This window comes from Myripristis murdjan, chromosome 22 (genome assembly GCF_902150065.1).
Source record: "Myripristis murdjan chromosome 22, fMyrMur1.1, whole genome shotgun sequence".
Taxonomy (NCBI): domain Eukaryota; kingdom Metazoa; phylum Chordata; class Actinopteri; order Holocentriformes; family Holocentridae; genus Myripristis; species Myripristis murdjan.
In genome coordinates, this window is record NC_044001.1 from 28973551 (window position 1) to 28996147 (window position 22597).

Genomic DNA, 22597 nt, shown 5'->3' on the forward strand with positions numbered 1-22597 from the left:
AAAATCCGCCCAGCCCAGAAGCCAGGTCACATCAAACTGACATAATATCAAATGGTGCAGACTGTAGTCTGAGCAGCAAAACTCTCAAATTATGCTGTCATGCTATATGCTGTAAATATGTTAAATTACCCAACATAAATAAATAAATTAGCATCCAACATCTTAGAAACAAGGCCTCAACAACCTTTTTCTTACAAGACATTTGAAATCAGCTCTTGTTCTATAAAGGTATCTATGCTTCACCCTCAGCTTTTTAATGAAGTTATCTACATGGCTTTTTAAAGATAACTTGTCATCAAGCCAAATACCAAGAGATTTATAATATGAAACCTGCCCATTGTGTATAATGGTGATTTCTCATAATTAGTTACAAAAAAGTTACATAGACCTACTTTAATAGACCTACTATCTATTTTAAACTAGATACCTTGCCAATAAAGCATTTTTTTTGTTTTGTTTTGTTTTTGTTTTTTTGTTGTTGTTTTTTTTTGTTTCCTTCTACCTTGTCAACAATACAAGTGTTGCCATGATGCTGATTTTAACAAAGGAGAGTGCTCCCTAGCTCTATACCACTGTCTTTTTTAGCTGCTCCCTTGTGTCTCTCTGCTTTGTGTGTGTGTGTGTGTGTGGTGTGTGTGTGTGTGTGTGTGTGTGTGTGTGTGTGTGTGTGTGTGAGCCCCTGACACCATCTCTCTTCTTGCTTAGAGGGCTGGGGTTTAAATTGGAACAAAAAATTATATTAATGATACAGTTTGATACAGTTTCGAATTTTGATAGACCGTATAAGGATACAAGGATACAAGGAAGTTAAAATGTGGTTCCCTCTTCATTGATTTATTAAACATGGCATTTCTCACATCATCAGCACATTTGCTGATGTATGATGTCACTGATGATGTGTATTCTTCAAGGTCAATATGGTTCTCCTGGGTAGCAGCATCTTTGAACATCTGCCAGTCCGTGCATTCAAAACAGTCCTGTAGAGCTGTTTTGAATGCTGTTTTTAACTGTTTTTACAGTCGGTTTGACCCTTTTTGTCAGCTGGATGTAGGTAGGCAGGAGAAGCAGGGAGATGTGGTCTGACTGGCCAAAATGAGGACGAGGGAGGGCTCTGTAGCTGCCAGGAACATTGGTTATTATTGTTGTTGTTGTTGTTGCTGTTGTTGTTGTTGTTGTTGTTGTTGACAGATTGCTTTAAAACCAGAAAAATGGCAGTTAGTAACAACCAATAGTTGACAATCTACTGAGCAAGAGAGGATGGACAACAGTATCAAAAGCCATAGAAAAATCTATGGCTATGTCTTTTGTCCAAAGCAGATGTAATGTTACTTACAATAGAAGTGGCAGAGATGGTGCTATGATCAACTACTTAGCATTGAATAATGAATAAGAAAAGTTTTCAACAGTTTGTTTACTAATAATTCCAAGGATTTTGATATGCAAGGTATTTTTGAAATACAAAATGTTTGAGTCCCTGCTTTTATTAAGTGGCAATACATGGATAACACAGACTTTTGAAAGCTTATCTGAAACTATCCACAAATTATGTAAATGTGTAAAGCTCTTTGAAATTAGCATTGGAGAGTTTGAGAAAGAAAGGATCTAGGTTATCCTCACCAGCTGCTGTCTTTGGGTCTGTGGTTAAATATGCATTTGAAAGAGAAATTGAGAAATTGCATAGTGCAAAATTTAGAGAAGTGGTATCGCTATATGTGGGAGTACAGTATTGATTGATAGACCTGAGAGAAACAAAGGGAATTTTTAGGTTAGGCAGTAAAATAATATATCATTCTGTTCAGTTAATAAATAATCTTCAGATTTCACATGCATTGTTAATGAGACAGGGTTTCTATTTGCGCTGGAATTTTTGATTTTCCACAATTTAGCAGGATTTGTCTCTTGAGTATGTGATAGAATTAAAAAAAAAAAAAATAGATTTAATTTTCCTCACAGCAGTACTGCATGTATTTCTGAATACACAAAAAATGAGCCAGTGTTCTTGATAACCCATTATTTTCAGCCAGGGACCAAGCTCTGTTTTTGACCAGAACAAGTGTGCACGTTCAGATATAAATCAAGTCTGTCTTTTATTCTTTGTTTCTGAAAAGAGGCATGATTGTTTACCAAAGAATTGAAAAGACTGGGAAAAAAATGACTCAAAGCAAGCCAAGCACTAGGAATTAAGAGGATAAGAAAGGCTTTTTAAAGAAAGGCTTGTTCCGTAAAATGTTTAAGTGGTTTTGGAAAGATGTGTTTTAGCATAAAATGCAACAGCACCTCCTCTTCCAGACCTACCCACTATATATGGTGATATCAAATCCATTCACACCTTTCCTTGGCCAGGGTTCAGTTGGTACCAAAATGTCAGGGTTAGTTTGGAAAATATGAATATGATCCATTTTCTGAGGTTGTAGAAAGCCTCTCATGTTAAATGAATCAAGCCTAAAACTGAGAATGAAAAAAAGTTTCTGGCATACATGACTGGACTGACACCAAATTGTTAATGATCCTGAAATTGAAGTTATTAGTGTTACAGCTAAGGGGCCTATTTCCACCTGCTGATAAAATCAAGATTAGCTTTATACTTTTCTACTCATAGAGGCTTTGAAGAATACAAAAGGTTTAGTGGTTGTAACAATACAAAGTCTCAGCTCAGTGCAAACATTACTGTAAATAGAGGTGGAACTAAAATAATGGGAGAGAGAATCAAGAGAACATCCACTTTTAATACACAAGTCATGGTGTGACTGTAGTATGAGAATGCTGTGGCTCTTGGTGTGTGGTGGACTGCTGGACGTGGAGTAAGGCCTTAATGCAAATCTGACAAAAATGCAGGTTTAATATACAAACTCCAGAAGAGTGTGGATGATATCATGTCCTCTTTGCTTTTTTCCCCCCGTGTAGCAGAAAACAGATTCATACTTGCAAATCATGTTACCTTAGAAGGATGACCCAGTTTCAGAAGTTCTGGAAATGTTTTTACTTGTCATCAGTTGACAGTATAAGGTTGGGGGGTGTCATTTTTATAATGTATGCATTCTGAATCTCATTGGGATTGTAACATGGATTAAATTCACACAGAGATGAATTGATTATTTGACAATTATAATATATGTATATATATCTATAGATATAGATATATATATATATAGATATAAATATCTATATCTATCTATGTAGATATCTATATCTATAGATATATCTATATATATCTATATAGATAGATATCTATAGATATAGATATCTATAGATATATATAGATATATCTATAGATATCTATCTATATAGATATCTCTATATATCTATAGATAGATATAGATAGATATATAGATATATATACAGTATATAGATATAGATATAGATATTTATAGATATATATATATATATATATATATATTTTATTTTTTTTTAAAGTGACCAAAATTTCATTTTATTGTGTTTTTCTTCAAAATCGTTTTTACTATTAAAATAGTGATACATACTAGAAAGTATAACATCTTCTATCTATCTGGTGGTGACATGGACATATTGGACATCAACACTCCAACCAAGCCCAAAAAACAAGCTCTGTCCAGTTCATCTATTTCCCTGCTGGATTTAGGCAGAGCCAGTTACCTCAGCCTGTCTCTCTCCTTTTTCCTCTCTTTGTTTAAACTTACATTGTCGTAGCCTGTCATTGGCTCTCTTATTGAGGCTGCCTTAAACCCTCTGCTGTCACTTACTCCTCTACTCCTGTTTTATCTCTTCCCTTTTGTCCTTGCTCTGTCTGGTCCTTCTTCATCTTTGTCTACTTTAACCTACAATACTTCGTATAATTTTGTACATGGCTACTCGGCATTATTACTGACTAAGGATGACATTCTGAGGTCTTTTATTTTGGACTGACCAACTGCTGTTGCACATAAAACAAGACCACAACAACAACAACTCTGCAGTCAACCAGTCGGGCTGGTTTTATCTGTAGTTAATTGAACTAATGTAACCATGTTGTTGAAAGGCTTTACTCCTTGGTTACTGCCAGTGTTGGGTAAGTTACTCAAAAAAAGTAATCAACTAAAGTTACTCATTGCTTTCTACAGATTGTAATCATATTACCTCATCAATTACTCTCTTCAAAAAGTAATGAGATTACTGATTATATTATATTATATTGCATTACTTTCTAAACCCAGATCAGTCCTTATCAGAAGGAGAATATAAGACCAGACATTGAATCATATGAGTACTAACCTAGGATCGGTTTCGTTGCATAAATCATAATATATAAAATCTGGTCCTGTCAGCAGACAGGAGGCAGACTGATCATCACCTTCAACCGGCTTGGCTGACACCTCAGCTGACATGATATCTTTCAAAAAGTCCTTTGCTCAAGTCACAGAAATAAAGAGAATAGTATTAGGGCAGTAACTATAATGTGATGACTGAAAAGTAAAACCTAATGCCTGACCTCATTACTGAGAAAAGTTATCTCATTACAGTAATCTGTGTAAAAGTAATCGAATTACCCCCCACATTGGTTACTGAAAAACAAACAAAAAACAAACAAACAAAAACAAAAACCAAAAAAAAAACCAAAAAAAAACCAAAAAAAAAAAACGCTTACCTAGCCAAGGTTAGAGGTGTGGAAATTTTTTCTAAATTATAATTTCTTTTACTCATCTAAAATAGGTCATTTTACCAGATATGTTTAAATTTTGATGGTCACATGATTATTGCCTTTGGTACATAGCAGTGTAATATGTGAAGTACAGCAAACCTCCGCCTCATGTCAGTGTCTTGATTCACTTTGTTTGGGATTATTGTCAGTATTAGCATCTTACTGTACCTTATGTCGTGTGTGTTATCATTCCTCTGTGTTCTTTCTGCTTCTCTTCCTGTAGTCTGACTGATGATGAAGCTGGCTCACCCTATGATAAGGAGTCTATGGCCATCATCCATCTGAACAACACTACAGTAATGTACCTGAAGGAGGTCACCAAGTTTCTGGCAATGGTCTGCTTCCTCCGTGAAGAGGGCTTCGAGAGGAAAGGTCAGTCAGCTTAAGAGGACAGTCCACTGCAAAATAATATTTACCTCTTTTATCCGATTGACATGACTGTGACTGTGTCTTTTCAGTGGCTGTGTTGAATTGTCATTTTGGTTCTTTTTTCTTTTTTTTATTATTTTATAGCTATTTGTACAGGGCAAAAAATGGGTGGTCTTTGTGGTTCAGTCCACTGACAAACTAGCACTGACTAGTTGTTAAATATGTAAACCTTTATTAACATGTTAGGTTTTGTTGGCTGTCATGCAAACGACAGCTGAGGATAGCAGTGCAGTAATGTGGCTCTAACAGCATTCACAGCTGTGGTAATTTTGGGGCTAAGAGCATTAAAACATTTATTGTATGTGATTAATTTTAGGTGCATGACATATTCCTGCCAGTAGGTAGCAGTAGCAGTAGCCTGGAGGGGCATTATCTTGCATCAGAGTCCCTAAACCTGTTATTTGAGGATTTAGCATTGCATAAGAGGCGTTCCCCCGCAAAAGTTGCTATCTTGGACACCTGCCTTTATCCCTAAAACACTTGCGCTACCCGTTACATTATGCACAGGCGTGGTTTGGGCATTACGCCAGTTAAACCAATCAGTGTGCCAGGTGCCATTGCCTTTAAGGGCAGGCTGCGCTATCCCAAATCCTCAAACTGAAACCCGTGATGGAGAGAGGAAGGTCATGATTTAGTACTATCTATCTCTAGTACTATCTTCTCAGGGGTTCAACTGAGGCTAAAGCAAGGTGGCTTTTTATAGGCCAGTTAATTGGGGAGGTGGAGCCGCATGTGCACGACCACATGTGTCCAAGTGGACGCGTATTGAAGCCGCCTGGGCGCGCTCTTGTAAAAGCCCAAATGGGATAGTGGGTGGTTTGAGGAACCCCTATCCGCTCAACCACTGCTCAACCACTGTTTCACTATTGCTCTCTCTCTCTCTCGCGGTCTCTGAGTGCTACCTCTTTAGCTGTTTTTTCACCCAAGTCTGAGCACCAGAGAAGGTGAAATATGGAGACAGTGCCTCTGAATTTTCCCTTCTCCCAGTGGGTGAATACATCAAAGACACTGATCCAAGAAGTGTTATCCAAGATCCAGGTGTCATAGCAACTGAGATGCACAGTGATACAACTCAATACTTTAATTAATTCAAATGATAAATGGCTCCCATATTGTGAAGAAAATTTCATCTCTCTGACATTGGAAAACAACATTTTAATATAATTTGTCTAGCAATCAGTGTTTTGAATGTTTTGCCAATAGTTAGGGGGTTCTAAAGATTTCACAACATAATCAAAATCCCTCATTTTTCAAATTTAAATTTTTGGTTGCAACACCCACCTTATAAAGTTTTGACCATTTCAATCCAACCAGGTCATCAAAACACAACAGTGCTGCTGCTTTTACGAAAAATTATGTGGATGACTTTATCACAGTGATGGAATACTGATGTGAAGAAAGTTTGAAGTCTTTGAAAGTTTATTTTCATACCATAGTGGAATGAATGGAAAACGGATAGCTGGTTAAAAACTGTTAGGAAGCTGGGAGGAAAAATGTCCCTAAATATGGCTGCTTGCTTTAGGCAAGGGGATAAATTTATCCTTCAAATATACATTAGCATATTTGTAGTATTTATTTAACCTTTTTAGTTCTCGTTAATTCTCTATTTCTATTTCACCACACTTTTCCCTTTAAATCCCCACCTATAAATCTGTTTAGCACCATATGTAACCTTGCCACATCAAACAGTGCAGACAGAGGGCTGGCATCAAACAAAAGACCCTCAGAGTATTAAGCTTATGGCATTTTAAGAACTGATTGCAGTGTCCCTCCTTTGGCAAAACACTTGATACATAAAGGTGAAGTTTCTGGAAACAGTTTATGTAATTTTGCTCTGGAGAAATGAAGCCTACGTACAGTTTGGAATTATATCAGATTAAGTTTGGCATTGATTGAGCTGTTAAATATATTTTCAACACAATATACTCCCAGACTACCTCTGTGATTTTGATCTCCATGTCTTTTGCCCAAGCATACCTTATTTGAGGTGATGATAGTCTGTTTGGTTCCTGAAACCTGAGTTAAAAACACTTCAGCAGAACATTGTCTTCATGAGTCAAAATCGTGTGATTAATGTCTTGATGTGATATTGGTATATGTCTAGAGCATGTATGAGAGGCTAGTTGTTCTAAACCTAAAGCAGAAATGAAAGGAGTTAATCATCCTGTCTCATCCCTTTGTACCACAAAAATGGGTTGTGAGACATGTTGATTTGTTCACACTGAAGCTGTGAGTTCTTTAGAAATTATTTTAATGCAATTGATGAATGACTTCCCAAACCCAAATTTCACCAGTATTAAGAATATATTTCAGTTCTATTTCGTTGAAAGCTTTATCTGCCTCCAAACATATTAGACAGAACATAGCTTCCAAATAAACAGGGCTGTATTTGATGCCACATATTGAAGTATGTGTGTGTCAAGTTGGAATGAACCCTTGATTTGGTTGGACTACTTTCAATGGGAGTGGAGATGGTAGACGCTAGGGTTTTGTGAAGGTTTTACTCAACAGTTTAGTCTCAAATCAAAGTGACAACACAGGCCTGTAGGAGGAAATATCAGTGGAGTCCCGATCCTTTTTTAACATTAATGTAGTGTTAGCTCGATATAATTCTTGAGAGAGTGAGTCAGCTTTGCCAATCTGCTTGAACATGTGAAGAATGAGAGGTGCAGGAGATATGCTGTATCCCTGTTGAAAGTCTGCTATGAGTCCATCTGGTCCCTTGTTATTCAGGGAATTTGCGATTGTTGTTTTGATATCTTTACTCCTCTGCTTTAGTCCTCTACAACATTCTATCCAGTTGAGGCAGTTCACAGTCGAGAAGAAATTTAGTATTATCAGACTGGCAGATGTTAAAGTTTGAGTCATGCAAATTAGAGCAAATTCAAATTTCACTATTTACTATAAGTGGTGACCAAGTTACCCAATTTTCCCACAATTCTGATTCTGATGCCCTGTTTCGTGTTTTTTTGTTTGTTTTGTTTTGTTGTATTTTAAGACCTGTGCCTTTTTTGCCAGTAATTTGTCTGGTTCATTTGTAATCTCTAATTGTTTTCTTGGAAGCCGGGAGCACACCCACTGGGTCAAAATAGTGTTATATTTGTAAGATGCACAGTAGGTTGGTTGTACAAAACCTATAGTTAAGGGGGGGAAATTGTGTTTTTTGGATGGAAATGATACATTTCACTCTCACAAGGGTGTCGTTGGATTGCTTGCATTATTTTGTGTCTGACCTACAGTTTGAAAATGTGATTAAGATACCCTGACTTTGAACTAGATGGTATGCTGCTTTGAATGAACTTTTTCAGTCAACACAGTGAGGATTGCTGTGAGAGGCATTTGTGCGGTTGATGTGAAATTTGGATACATTGAGGTTGTGAAATGTAGGGCACAGGAGGAGTTTATTCTCCGGCCGGTGCAGAAACTTAGAACGCTATAGGCAGGAAATAACTGGCTGTGAATTCTCTGCTCGTAAATCTAAATGCTTAAAACAACCCTCAAACATTTGCACAATTTACACTGTATGAAAGGAAAAAGTTATGTTGTCATTATGAAGCTCTGTGCGTAATGACGTAATCCAAGCCCGGCAGAGCGTCCCGTCACCATGTTTACCGTATTAAACTGTATGTGGGTTCATGAGCAACTTAGCTTTCAGGAACAGTTGGAATTTTTTCGATAGAGCAAACTTTACGGAAGTTACGTTATTTACAATATGACTTGTGCATTTGTGTCGGCGACAACACGTTCGGCCTTAAAATTAACCGACAAGATTATTCGTTCAAACGGTCAACAACCAGTCAAACGGCCACCGGTTAGCATCCCTATTGCAGGGTATTGCATAGACTTCCCAGCGTTGATTCTATTATCATGTGTACTAACTGTCTCCACCACTTTATGCACATTTTCTGTGATTTTGCCCAGCGAGGCTCTCATGACTCTTGTGGGCCTCTGCAATCGTGCTAAATTTCATATACACATTTGCTGAGGGCGATGATTGCAGCTGTAATGTCAGCTTAAGGCTTAGCTGTGTCTTGTATGGCAGTTACATTATCTCCAGTTTCCATTAGCTGATTGGTAGTTGATGCCAACTCTGCATCCCGGCTTTTGAACTCCTAAACTGGCTTGTCCTTTTCTCACCTTTTTTGGTAATTTTTGATTTTGTCATGTGTTACGTCGCCTTTTTAAGGAGACAACACAGCAACCAACAATTGTACGAGTCACAGCAGGAGTAAAGGAGATTAAAGTTATTTATTTACAATGAGCTTTAGTGTACACAAAAAAACACAAGGTTCTCTAAATGGAGAAGGATGGAACTGACTGGTTGTGCCAAATAAATGAAATGAATATAACAAAACTAGGCCTGACTGAACTAAACCATGAAAACAATATGAAAGGAAAAGGCCTGACTAACTTATCTAACAAACCTGGACATCTCCAAAACATACAGAGGGGTATTTAGACATACACTATATTACCAAAAGTATTCACTCACCCATTCAAATGATCAGAATCAGGTGTCCTAATCACTTGGCCTGGCCACAGGTGTATAAAATCAAGCACTCAGGCATGCAGACTGTGAAACAAGACATTTGTGAAAGAATGGGCCGCTCTCAGGGGCTCAGTGAATTCCAGCGTGGAACTGTCATAGGATGCCACCTGTGCAACAAATCCAGTCGTGAAATTTCCTCGCTCCTAAATATTCCACAGTCAACTGTCAGCTCTATTATAACAAAATGGAAGCGTTTGGGAACAACAGCAACTCAGCCACCAAGTGGTAGGCCACGTAAAGTGACGGAGAGGGGTCAGCGGATGCTGAAGCGCATAGTGCAAAGAGGTCGCCGACTTTCTGCACAGTCAATTGCTACAGAGCTACAAACTTCATGTGACCTTCAGATTAGCCCAAGTACAGTACACAGAGTGCTTCATGGAATGGGTTTCCATGGCCGAGCAGCTGCAGCCAAGCCACACATCACCAAGTGCAATGCAAAGCGTCGGATGCAATGGTGTAAAGCACGCCGCCACTGGCCTCTAGAGCAGTGGAGACGCGTTCTCTGGAGTGATGAATCACGCTTTTCCATCTGGCAATCTGATGGTCGAGTCTGGGTTTGGAGGTTGCCAGGAGAACGGTACATTTCACACTGCATTGTGCCGACTGTGAAATTTGGTGGAGGAGGAATTATGGTGTGGGGTTGTTTTTCAGGAGCTGGGCTTGGCCCCTTAGTTCCAGTGAAAGGAACTTTGAATGCTTCAGGATACCAAAACATTTTGGACAATTCCATGCTCCCAACCTTGTGGGAACAGTTTGGAGCGGGCCCCTTCCTCTTCCAACATGACTGTGCACCAGTGCACAAAGCAAGGTCCATAAAGACATGGATGACAGAGTCTGGTGTGGATGAACTTGACTGGCCTGCACAGAGTCCTGACCTGAACCCGATAGAACACCTTTGGGATGAATTAGAGCGGAGACTGACAGCCAGGCCTTCTCGACCAACATCAGTGTGTGACCTCACCAATGCACTTTTGGAAGAATGGTCAAAAATTCCTATAAACACTCTCCTCAACCTTGTGGACAGTCTTCCCAGAAGAGTTGAAGCTGTAATAGCTGCAAAAGGTGGACCGACATCATATTGAACTCTATGGGTTAGGAATGGGATGGCACTTCAGTTCATAGTATGAGTAAAGGCAGGTGAGCGAATACTTTTGGTAATATAGTGTAGTTCCTCTAAGTGAATGAAAATGTATAGGGTACCCCCAACTTACCTAAAGTTACCAACCTCCCACCACATACCTTTACAAAAACTAGTCAACCCAACAAACACACAGGCTGACAGCAGGACAACAAAAAGAGAAGAGAGAGAGCAACTCTTGCAGGGAGGCTCCTTTTGTAGAGGGTTCTGGAGTAGGATTGGCCAGTCCAAAGTCAAGACAGTCAATGGGCCGCAAGGGCAGGACATCACAGGTGAAAACCAATCTTGTCGCTGACACCTGAAGAAAGAGAACTGGGGAGGGCGAGAGAAAGAAACGCAAGAGGGAAAGACAAACAGGGGGAGGAAAACCACACAAGCACTCAGTGTGCCCCTGCTTGGCACATAACACATGCTTCAAGGCACAGGATAAAAAACATTGCTTTGAAATTATGGGTGAAATCATCAGAATAAGTGTTTTGCGCAGAATGTCTGTAAACCACTGCTTGGTTGCACGGTTCATCGCACCCCTGATCACAGTTTTTATTTTCTCCCTTCAGCACACCTTTAGCTTGGTGATCAAGCCCCAAAGCATTCTGCAGCCTGCTGTCTGTGTAGTCAATGTTCAGATTGTCTAATTGGTTCTTTTCACTTTAAGTCTCCCAGACAGACGGGTGGCAAATCAGCGGTGAAATGCGCCTTATGTCAGTTGGATTTTAAGTATAACTGAAACTGAAAATGTTTAAAAAAAAATATCCTGCTCTTGCAGCCCTTAGCTTGAGCTGTATTTGGCTAGCTAACTGGACACATAAGAAGTAAGTTGTTATTTCATTTACCATAGGTGTGGTGGGCCTGTTGGCTTGTATATATGAATGTGGGGGATGTATTCTTCATCAAAGACAGTAACTACAATGATGAGGAATGGGCCATTCTGCATTCAGCTACATTATTCAGCAGCAACACATTTGCCAGCCAGGTAAAAGCTTAGTCTGTGTCTTTGGTTACTTTGGGTTACACTTTCAATGACAATCTTTTCAATGCAACGTGGCACATCCAGTCACATCAGGATGCGGTAAGTGTCAGGTGTGTACACATTCAGGACGGATCTTGTCACCATTGAGATCCAATCAGAAAATCCTCATGTTGAAGTGGCCTAGCTTGCATTGCTGTGGGATCTCACCCCAATTGATATCACCTCATGTTAGCTTTCAAATTCTATATGTGCTTACAATCAGGGACCAGTGAAAGAAAACAAAGCTTGGGGTGTAGTGGAGAAGAAAAACAGACCTTGGAGGGGATGAGTTACCACCTGTGTTGTCTGCCTTCTCAGGCTGTATTTCCCTCTCCATGGGGACCATAAGAGCACTGAGGAATATGATTTCAGCATGCAATTTCTAAAGCATATACCCGGGTTGCACTCTTCTCCACAACTGCCTGCAGTTCTGTTGCTAAAAATGAGTCAAAGCAGGAATAAAAGGAGAGACTGTCCTGTAAGCAGTGTCATGTGTCTGTTTTTTTTTTTTTTTTCTTTTAATTTAAATAATGCACGGGGGGAAAAAACAGATCTTATATCTAACCACAGAGCACACATGCCAGTGTCATCTGTGGACATATCAATTGCACCTTTTCTAAAGTCGAATGTGACAGTTCTAATTGCTGATGGTGCATTGAAAAGGCAGGCGGAACCCCGGCCTGTGTCTTGAAAATGAAGGGTAAAAATTCATTTTATATGTTCACTTGATTTGTTCCTGTTTTATCCCTTACTTTAGGCCGTACTGCATGGTTGCATACGGACCTCTGGGATCGGTCATCCATGGTGAAAAGAAAAGAACTCACCTGGGCTCAGCTTCCTGAAAGGCTCTCATTTTAAGTGTTAGTAAAATCCAGTGTGGCTTACAGGCATCCATTATCATCATAACATCAATTCATTAACCCTTTTAGAACAGTGACGGTGACATTAAGAGCGACTGTAAGATGATCTCTGGTTTCTGTGGGTGCAGGTTCCTACTACATGCTGTTTTGGGAAACTTGGGCAGAAATTTAAGAGCTTTTGTAGAATGGCTCTCAGAAAATGTTCTTAACCTCTAACATCAGTCGTTATCAGGAGAATGAGGCCCTGGTATTTCCTGCTTTGTGTGGTCTAATCTGTTGCTGAAAGACTTGCCTCTCCTGATGGACATTATCATGGCTGTGTGGAGCTGGATGAGGCCCTTTATCAACTGACATTTGCTTACAGATTCACCACACACAGTTTTCAATGTGTGGAGCACCACAATCTATAGAGATGGATGCAGTGTGCAGACTGTCTGAGCACTGCCTGGCTGCTGTATAATCTGTCAATAACTGTGATGCTTCTAAGAATAACCCGCTGGCCAGTTTTGATGAGTGAAATCAAAATAAAGCCCCATTAAATCAACTTTCCTTCACTTCATTGCTTTGCGTTATTCATCTAGTTCTATACCATTTTAACATCCTGTTGAAATTACTCTCCACTTTTCCAATGTCTTTACAGCAGACAGGGCTCATCTCGAAGCACTGTTGCACATCTGATCACCAGGACAAATACAAGTGAGGTTATTATGGTTTAAAAATGAAACCTGTGCTCACATTCATATCATCAGTTGTTGCTCATGAAATTATAAGAGAGCATAATCTTGTTGTTGTTGATGCCATGTTGAATGGCAGATGCAGAGCATAAAATTGTGATTCAGCGTTTTGTTTCCAGCATAGGCCTTTTTAATTTTGTGGGGGAAAAAAAAAAAAAGAGTGTTCTCCATTTAATATTCCCTCTCGCTTGCAGACTGGCACACAACGATTGGCATTTCGTTACTTGCTTGAATATAATACAGTAAACAAATCGAGTTCATATGGTTTGGTCACAAATCCTAGGTTTTTCACTGCCTCTCTCCTGACAGTTAAAACATGCCCTCCTCTGCCCAAGCTGCTTATTTGTAGTCCCAGCTTGTCCCCACATAATTAACTTAAACAAATTAACAATCCTTTGGAAAGGGGGAAGTGTGTACATAATTCTTTAAAAAAAGAGTATTCCATGGAGAATGTATAAACACAAGCATGGGTGATATGAAAATCGTCAGACTACAGGCTACATGAAAGAAAAGAAGAGAAGATAAGTGTCACTTTATTTCAAAATTATTCTGCATCTCTGCTTTACAAGAGTGGCAGGAAAGGTGGAAGAGAGTCAGCGTCTGACAATGCCGTGTTGCTCAGCTCAGACCTACAGGACCAGTTGGTGGCTGGTTGACTTATTGGTTGATAGGTTGAATTCAGTCAACCTGTCCACCAAGGGAAATGTACAGTGTTCCCAGCAGTATAAGATGCAGTACTATAAAAATGATGACAAATCTTGTATATCAAGCTGTAAAGAGGCAACAGAAAAAACAAAGCGGGTTACACTGAGAAATGGACACAGTGTCTGGCCCTATGACGTCATGGCCAGATGGTGGCTGGTTTGACTCTGGTCCTTTCATGTGCAGCTCGCCTGTTCACCCGTGTTCTCTTGGGTTTCCCTCACATTAAGCTGGATTGGAGACTCTAAGCCAGGGGTCAACAAAAAGATTTGACAGGGGGCCAAATTCTCGCAGAGAGAATACTGTTTGGGCCAGACCCAAACAGTGGGACACTCTCATCCATCACCCACTAATTCACATCACAAACACTGTAACAATGAGTCATTTCAAACCTGCCTTTTCCCAGTCAAATTGTAAATGTAGGACAATGGGTCATCAAGCCTGTATGTTGCAGTGAATTCATCCTTGTGTGTATAGTAAAATTTATCAATACTGTATAATGTTACATGAATTAAATAAATCATCCCAGAAAACAAGCTCAATTATTTAAATTGCTGTCATGAAAATCCACAGTGGTTGTAGTCACATAACTTCTACTATTTTTTTTTTTTAACCAGGAGATAGCTTTCCCTCCATTTTATCCCTTATTAAACCCATTCATGAAAAGTAATGTTGTGTTTATATTTGCTGTTATTTTACTTTTATTTTATTTTTGATAGAATAAAAGGGACAGTGGGACAGCTACCAGAGGGAGGAGGACTAACTAAAACTGTGCCCAAAGGAGGCAACCTTTTTTCAAACAGGAGGAAAACTCATGCTTCTAGCTTCTTCTGTTTCTAAAGCAAAGGAACTTTATCTACCTCCAGTGCCTTTAAAAGTAGGCATGGAAAAACAGAAAAAGCATGCCATGGGGACATAATAGGAAGACGGCTCACTTGAGCGCACTCTGCACCATGCATGCTGTCTGGTAAAAAATAAATAAATAAATAAATATATAATCCCTTCTTTTCCTTATCAGACCATCTTAACACAGAAAAAATATACCAGCACAAAGCTGTATGTGTTTTCTTAGAAATCTATGTAAAGATGCCTTGCCAGTAAAAAGCCAGACTCAGTAAGGCCTGACTTTTTTATTGTCATTGACTCACCTCTCCGGCTAGTGAAGAGCCAGATCAGAACTGAGATTTATTCAGTGGAAAGCAGAGCAGCTGTCATGGTAACCATGATAGAGTGCAGATCAGGCTGCATATTTTTGTCCAAACATGACCCGAGTCCAAGAGCAAAGTAACAGAACCTGACCCGCACCCCGATTTTTTTTTTTTTTTTTTTTTTTTTTTATGTCCAAACCTGACCTGAGCCTGAGATTTTGCTTGTCCTCTATCACCAGGTTTGATTTACCATCTGAAACAGCCTATGTGTTGCCTTTAGTGTCGTCACGTAAACTCCAGCACTATACAGGAAGTTGCCCAGAACAGACAGTAGGTCCATCATTTTTATTTCATTTACATTAGAGTTACACTAAAATAACACTGACATGACTGAACCCGACCTGAACCCGAACATAATTTCAAAATTTTTGTCCAAACCCAGGTCAGGCTGGGTATCCACAGTCTAAACCATGGTAACCATTATGCACCACGTAAACATTCCATCAGCAATTTGCCAGAGTTAAAGCCAAGCCATGCTTTTTGCTGTCTACAATAGGGCTGCACAAAATGCAAACTTTCATACCTCGATATTTATGTAGCAACAGTGAAAATTAAGCATTCTTCAAAAACAGCATAATAATACCAAATTGACGTAGGAAATGCAGTTATTTAAAAAAAAAAAAAAAAACATTCATTTCAAACATTTTGCTGCAACCTGTGCTTCAACAATATTTTAAGTGAAACAACAGTAAAAAGTGGGAATTCTTCAAAAAAACAAAAACAAAAACAAAAAACAGCATGATAATACCAACTGAATGTAGAAAATGCAGTTACTTCACTTTTTTTTTTTTTTTTAACAAGACAGACTAATCACTCCCTCCGGCTAACCCTAACCATAAATATATTGTCCATATTGTTGCCTTTTGAGATATTAATATGTTGTGTGTTCATATCTAGGTAATGATATGATAATATGATGATATGATGATGGTTCAGCCATAGTCTGTGTGTCATCAGCAGTGATATTACATAATTTTAGCACACTGCACAGGAAGGGTCCACACCTCTGGATCTTTGGAACACCATGGACACCGTTGCTGATGCTGCATTGCAGTGATAGGCTGGATCGTTGCTCTAAAAGAATGCCAGAATTGAATGATACTGCATCACTATGGCAACAGCTCAAACTCTGTTCTCTCGAGCCATTTCGACCGCAAGAGCCATGAATTGACCAATGTCTACAGAGAGCGGTCGTCCTGTCTGCAAACAGTGCAAACCCTCAAGAGAAGCACGAATAGTTACTTTGCAATGTGCAGCAGGAAATACTTGATAAAGAACAGGATTGAATCTCCATGAATTGAGGAAAGCTTCCAATAATTACAGGGAGAAAAAACTGATAGGTAGCAGAGTTGAAAAAGGAAATGAACAGAATGATAAATTAAGGATTTGTTAAATGTTACAGCATAATGGGAAAGAAAAGAACAAATTAACCGAACAGTTTGTGATTAAAATGTTTACCAAACCATCCCTGAATGCCTGACAGCCGCAGGAATTAACTTGAATTAAACTGACTGGTGACCTCTCAGGGGGCCTGCATGCCTTTCACCTACTACGTGCCGGGATAGGCTTCAGCCTCTGTAACCCTGAAAAGATTAAAGGATTGGAGGAAATGAACCAAAGAATATTTAGATGAAGTGAACGGGGATAGTTTAAGGACCATACCAGTGATTATGCACGTTTAGCATGCTAATCTTTTCCCAAAGCAAGCATTCATGTTTTAGAACTCCAGCATGATTTTTCCTCCCTTTTCTCCAGCCACTGGTTTCCATTCATTCCACTACGATATGAAAATGAACTTTCAGAGACTTCAAACTTTCTTCACAGCAGTATTCCATCACAGTAATAAAGTCGTCCACATTAGTTTTCCTAAAAGCAGCAGCACTGTTGTGTTTTGATGGCTTGAAATCAGGTGGAGTGAAATGGTCTCTCCCCTGGAAAATAGTTCCTATACTAGGGAAATGTTTGTTTTACTCAGCCAGTTATGAGTTCTATGGTTTATGAATGGTGACGACTTTGTTGAACAGCCACCTTATAATGTTCTGTTTCTGCAGTGAACAAAGAATTCACATTTGAAAATGGAGGCATTTTGATTATATGCTGTGAAATCTTTAGTACTGTCACATGATTTGCAGAAAGGTTTGTTGCGATGTAAAATGTTTCAGAATTGTAGTAAAGGCCTCAAATATTCAAAATGACTGGTATGGTCCTCATTTGAGCAATTTTGAGTAGAAATGAGGGCAGAGTGGTCATTCATAAGCCAGCTTTCATAAGCCAGCCTTTTATGGATGTGGTAATATTCTAATTATTTGGAATGCAAACTTAACCGAGCACTCTAGGAAGCCTGAGCATGCTTGGTGCAGTTCACCAGGGACGGAGCTGATGGCTGGATGTTGCCCTTTAAGCTGTGCACTGAATCAATGAATCAAACTCTGAAAAAGGAGCACACGTCCATTGAATGCAGACTGACGCCATCTATTTTGTTCACTTTGCCATTTTCTTGTATATGCACCAGCTGTGAGTGATGGTGACCTTTTAAACCCGATACCCTAGCAGCAGGTTGCATTGTTGCTTTCTGTCTTGGAGGGGAGTTAGCCTGCTGAGCTGCAAGCCAGTGTTTTGTGGCCAGCAGAGGAGACAAGCATGAGGAGCCAGCATCTGACAGCAACATGAGGCGCGACTCTTGTACAGAGACTGTTGAAGCTTTTCTCACAGTCTCACAGCTCTGTCATTTAGGACATTTGAGCCTCTGTTGGAAGCAAAATCATGTTTACTCACAAGTATTTGCCAGCCAACTGGCTAGCTAACTGTATGGTGTGTGTGTGTGTGTGTGTGTGTATACCCTATTTTTCTGCTACTGATAGTGCTTTCAAGGATAAAACCACTGGCATATTACAGATTTAATTTTGTCAAGCTTGATTTCAAAAAGGGACAAAGTAGATCTGAAGCTGTATCTATCCCATGAAAGTTAATAGAGCTCCATGCTCTTTTCCAGCAAATCCCTGCTTCATATTCATACTATTCCACAAATTCACAGCAGGAGTTGCCCAGCGCAGCCCATCTTCTCATAAGTTTTACCTGTTTTCAAAGTTTGTTCCTGATGGTCACAGTCAAATTAAAACCAGAAAAGGCTGTGTATCAAACAGGGTTCTGATTATCTGTTTTTCAGCTACATTTTATTCCTGTGTGACAACATACAGGCCACTAAGAGTAGCTATGTCTCCATTTTTCAAAAACTCTACAGACGAAAATGCCAATTTGTGCAGGTTTTCATCAGTTACGTTAAAGGGATTATGCTGAAAAGGGTACTTAAATACTGTGTGCTCAAATGCTGACAGTCAGACATTATATGGAGATTGAATGACCTCTTTGCTACGGGCAGGACAGTTATTTGGCTGCTGTTGTGATCAGACACCAGCCACCATGTACAGAGCCAGTGTTGTGGCGTAGCTCGCCCCCAACCACAGAAGGCCTTCCTTACCCCTCTGCACAGCACATACAGGCCTTTCAATTCAGCAAATGATGTTATTTGTTAGTCTTAATGCACATAATACAGATACTTTTGATACAACTTTATACATGATGCACATACTTTTTTTTAAATTTGTAAGGCACATGTTTTTTATTATTTATTTTATTATTAGTTATAATATAATTTTTCTCTTGCAAATTGCAACTAACGCAATTTCTATTTTAATTTTAATCTCTCTCTCTCTCGCTCTCTCGCTCTCTCTTTCTCTCTCTCTCACTCTTTTTCTCACTCTTTCTCTCTCTCTCTCTCATGCACAGTTGTCTAAAACATGACTGGAAATTTTTCAAGATTTTTTACCTGCTATAATAACTAGTTAAAATGCAGTTAATATTTTCAAAGATGTTACACCTGGAATCACCTGGAATAGTTTTGTGGCAGCTGTGGCCTATCCTCTGACTTTTTTTTTTTTTTAACTTTTTACTTTTTTTCACAGCAGCTTCCACTTCAAAGGGAAACCTTGTTATCTCAGACTCAGGAATGTTTTTTTTTTTTTTTTTTTTTTTTTAAATGCACGAAATCTTACATTGATCTGACATTGATCCAGCATGATTTGATCTGACATTTAAATATATCATTTTAATAGCTGTAAATATAGTTCTCTTGTAGTTCAAAATAATAATAAAAAAAAAACAAAAACATTATGGTAACCTTTTTCAACTATTTGTTTTACTAATATTCAATCTTTTTTTTTTCTTTTGTTTTTCTTTTTGCATTTATTTATTTATTTATTTATTTATTCTAATTGGCCCATAAATGGGGATTAGACAGTATCACGTTATTTGAAGCAGCTTGCCATTCTGGTGTCTCTGGTGTGCTTATTTATTTAAACATTGTTGCCATTTACTGTTATTGCAGTGTTAATTATTTTTTAACGAGAGCATTTATTTTTCCAGTCATCTGATTTCTGCTGTACACGTCTTTCTCTAGTGTCTTTTAGCATGGATGCAGCAGTCTGTTTCTTGGTGTAAAACATAGACCCTCCAGAAAAACGCGATTATGCGATTTATGCGATTCCCGCATAAATCACCAAAATGTCGCTGATTATGCGGGGGTCAATTATTTTCCAAAAGGGCGCATAATTCCCGCATATTTCGCGTATTTTGCGAAATATGCGGGTCTCACTTGATTTCACAATTTCCGCATAAAATGAGAAAACTATAACTAAAGTAAATAAATGGGGTTGTGATGTTAATTTATATGCGACGCCCGGCCCGACGTCATCAGCTCGCGCATTCACAACACAACAACGAGCTAACGGAAGAACGGCGCCCACAGGAGAGAGAAAAGATGATATTGCACTGAACAAGGTTTAAGCCATGCTTAAGATGATAAAATAAAATAAATTAAACATTACCAGCACTTTCTGTGATGTAGCTTGCTTCTAGTATGCCTGTTTACCATAGGATATCTTTAAAATTGGTCTTTTTCATTCAGTAGTAGCCTAGTAACAGGGTGTGGGAGAAGAATCACCTTTTTCCAGTTCCCGCATATTTCGCATCTTTTCGCATATTTCACAACTATTCGCATACTTCGCAACTTCCCGCAATTTCACCGCATAAAATGACATAAAAAACCCGCATATTTAATCGCATAATCAAGGATTTTAGCCCGCGGAATCAAGGATTTTAGTCCGCATAATCAAGGATTTTTGGCCGCGTTTTTCTGGAGGGTCTAAAAACATAAACTTTTTCCGCTGATAAATCTGTTGATAAATTAAAAATGAGAAATTCACAACTCATACTTAATCTTATGAATTTAATCTCTTTATTGGCTGTGTTAATTAAATCAATATACAAACACCGTCACTCCAATTATAAAATCAAGACATTTCCACTGGTGGTGCTTCCTCCCTGCAGATGTGTGTTGCAGAAATCAGGGTTACCTTGGTATTTATGATCAAAGGCTCACACTGCACTTCTTTGCCCCAAATCTGTCTGTACTTCTGTGGCAGAGACTGAACCTTGATAGTGGCAGAACCTTCCTTTTTTTTTTCTTTTCAATTTTATTTTCTACAGAATACAAACAGAAATACAATAGTACAATTCAGAAAATCACACACAGGCAGACAAAAAGACAAAAAGAGAAGGGAAAAAAAGAGTTCTACATTTCTAACCCTCTCCTATACCAAGTAGCCTAACAAATCTAATCCAACACGACTGAAAAGCTTCCCTCAAACAATACCAGTTCTAATCATTCTTGCCACTTTAAACATCCCCGTTCTTTTCTCTTACTGTTCAAATTCAAACATAATATCATGATACAGCTGACAAAAAAGGAGACAATCATAGTCCAAAAAATATCCACATTCTTCTCCACATTGACATTAAATCTCTTTCAGCAGGCGCCCATGTTTCAGCGTATTCAGAGTTATTATTCTGTCAACTAAACACTCCCTTTTCCAACTGAATCACCTCCGTAGCTGCAGTGATCCATTCTTTCTGAGTGGGTGAATGTAAACAGATCCAGTTCTTCATAATTACCTTCTTTGTGACCAGATATGATGACAGAAATATATTTTTACTCTTTGAAGATATTCTGCTGAAGCTGTGCAAATGTCCCAGCATGCATGATTGTGGTATGAGTGGAATAGTTATATCAGTGTGCGACATGGCCTGCTTACTTACACCAAACCACAGAGCCTTGATTTTACTGCAGTCCCATAACATTTTGGCCAGAGTTCCTTCAACAGCACCACATTTTATACATGTAATCTTATACATATATTGTTATTCTTTTAGTCTGCCTCCATCTGCTACACAGGATAAGATGTAATTTCCATGTTAATGCTACTACAAATTAAAGGGCGGGATGAAGACAGCTAAAGTATCATTATTCTTCGGAAGATAACTCAGGTTGTGAGGAAGTTACATGTACTATTTAAAGCTGAACTAAAAGAAAAATGTTTGGAAGAGTAATTTATTTAGCATAAAGCTGTTATTCCTTACTTGCCAAATATGAATTCGGATTCAGGTACATCCCTTTATGTGTCATTACAATACTGTAGCACATTCATAATATGAGCAAAATGTGTTCATTAGCACTTAAAGACCTAAGACGCTGGAGAAAATAAATTCTTTGTTTGCTCTTTTTGCAGACAAGATCAATGTGGTCTTTCCACAATAGCAGATAATCCATCATAACACCCAAGTATTTATATGAAAAAACCTGCATGAGTGGTTGATGTGTTCAGCCTCTCCCCCACTCACAGCAACTCGCCATGACCAACTGTATGAAGTAGCCAAATGTTACTCAGCAAAAAATGAGCAGCTGGGGAGTGTACCTCTTCGGTTATTTGGAAATGATTCAGCTACCTGAAGTCTGACCAAGCGCAGAGCGGTATTTGGTGCAAATGATGTCGGCAATCAGTCCCGGCAGAACAGGAAACACCACTAACCTCTTTCACCACCAGCTGTTTTTTCAACCATTACCCCATACGAAAAGAAATCAAAGCCATGCAAAGACTTAATCAGTGCAATTATGTACTGTATATACTGTATCTAAAGATATGATGCCCAAAGAGATGTTGGTTTGGTTGAATGTTTGCAACCCATTCATTCTGATACTAAATAATTATAAACATACTTAATGCCCTCCGGTTTCTGTAGGTCTTTCCCAAAGAGAATACTCCTAAAACTAAATTAAGCATTATTGTTATTATTATCATGTGCTTGCCTTGACACAACAACACATCTTATTCTCTTGCATACTTGCATATTATTATTATTATTATTATTATTATCATTATGCACATTTTTCAGCGCACTAATCCTCCCACAGTTTTT

General features: G+C 38.7%; 1 protein-coding gene across 1 annotated transcript in view; it reads left to right on the forward strand.

The window, feature by feature from the left end:
- The window catches only part of rragd (ras-related GTP binding D), an 80059-nt gene that overhangs the window by 47355 nt on the left and 10107 nt on the right, over positions 1-22597 (forward strand). Inside the window, exon 6 of the mRNA XM_030045212.1 lies at positions 4881-5029. Within this exon, the coding sequence (XP_029901072.1) occupies positions 4881-5029 (149 nt within the window). The remainder of the gene's footprint in view (positions 1-4880; positions 5030-22597) is intronic.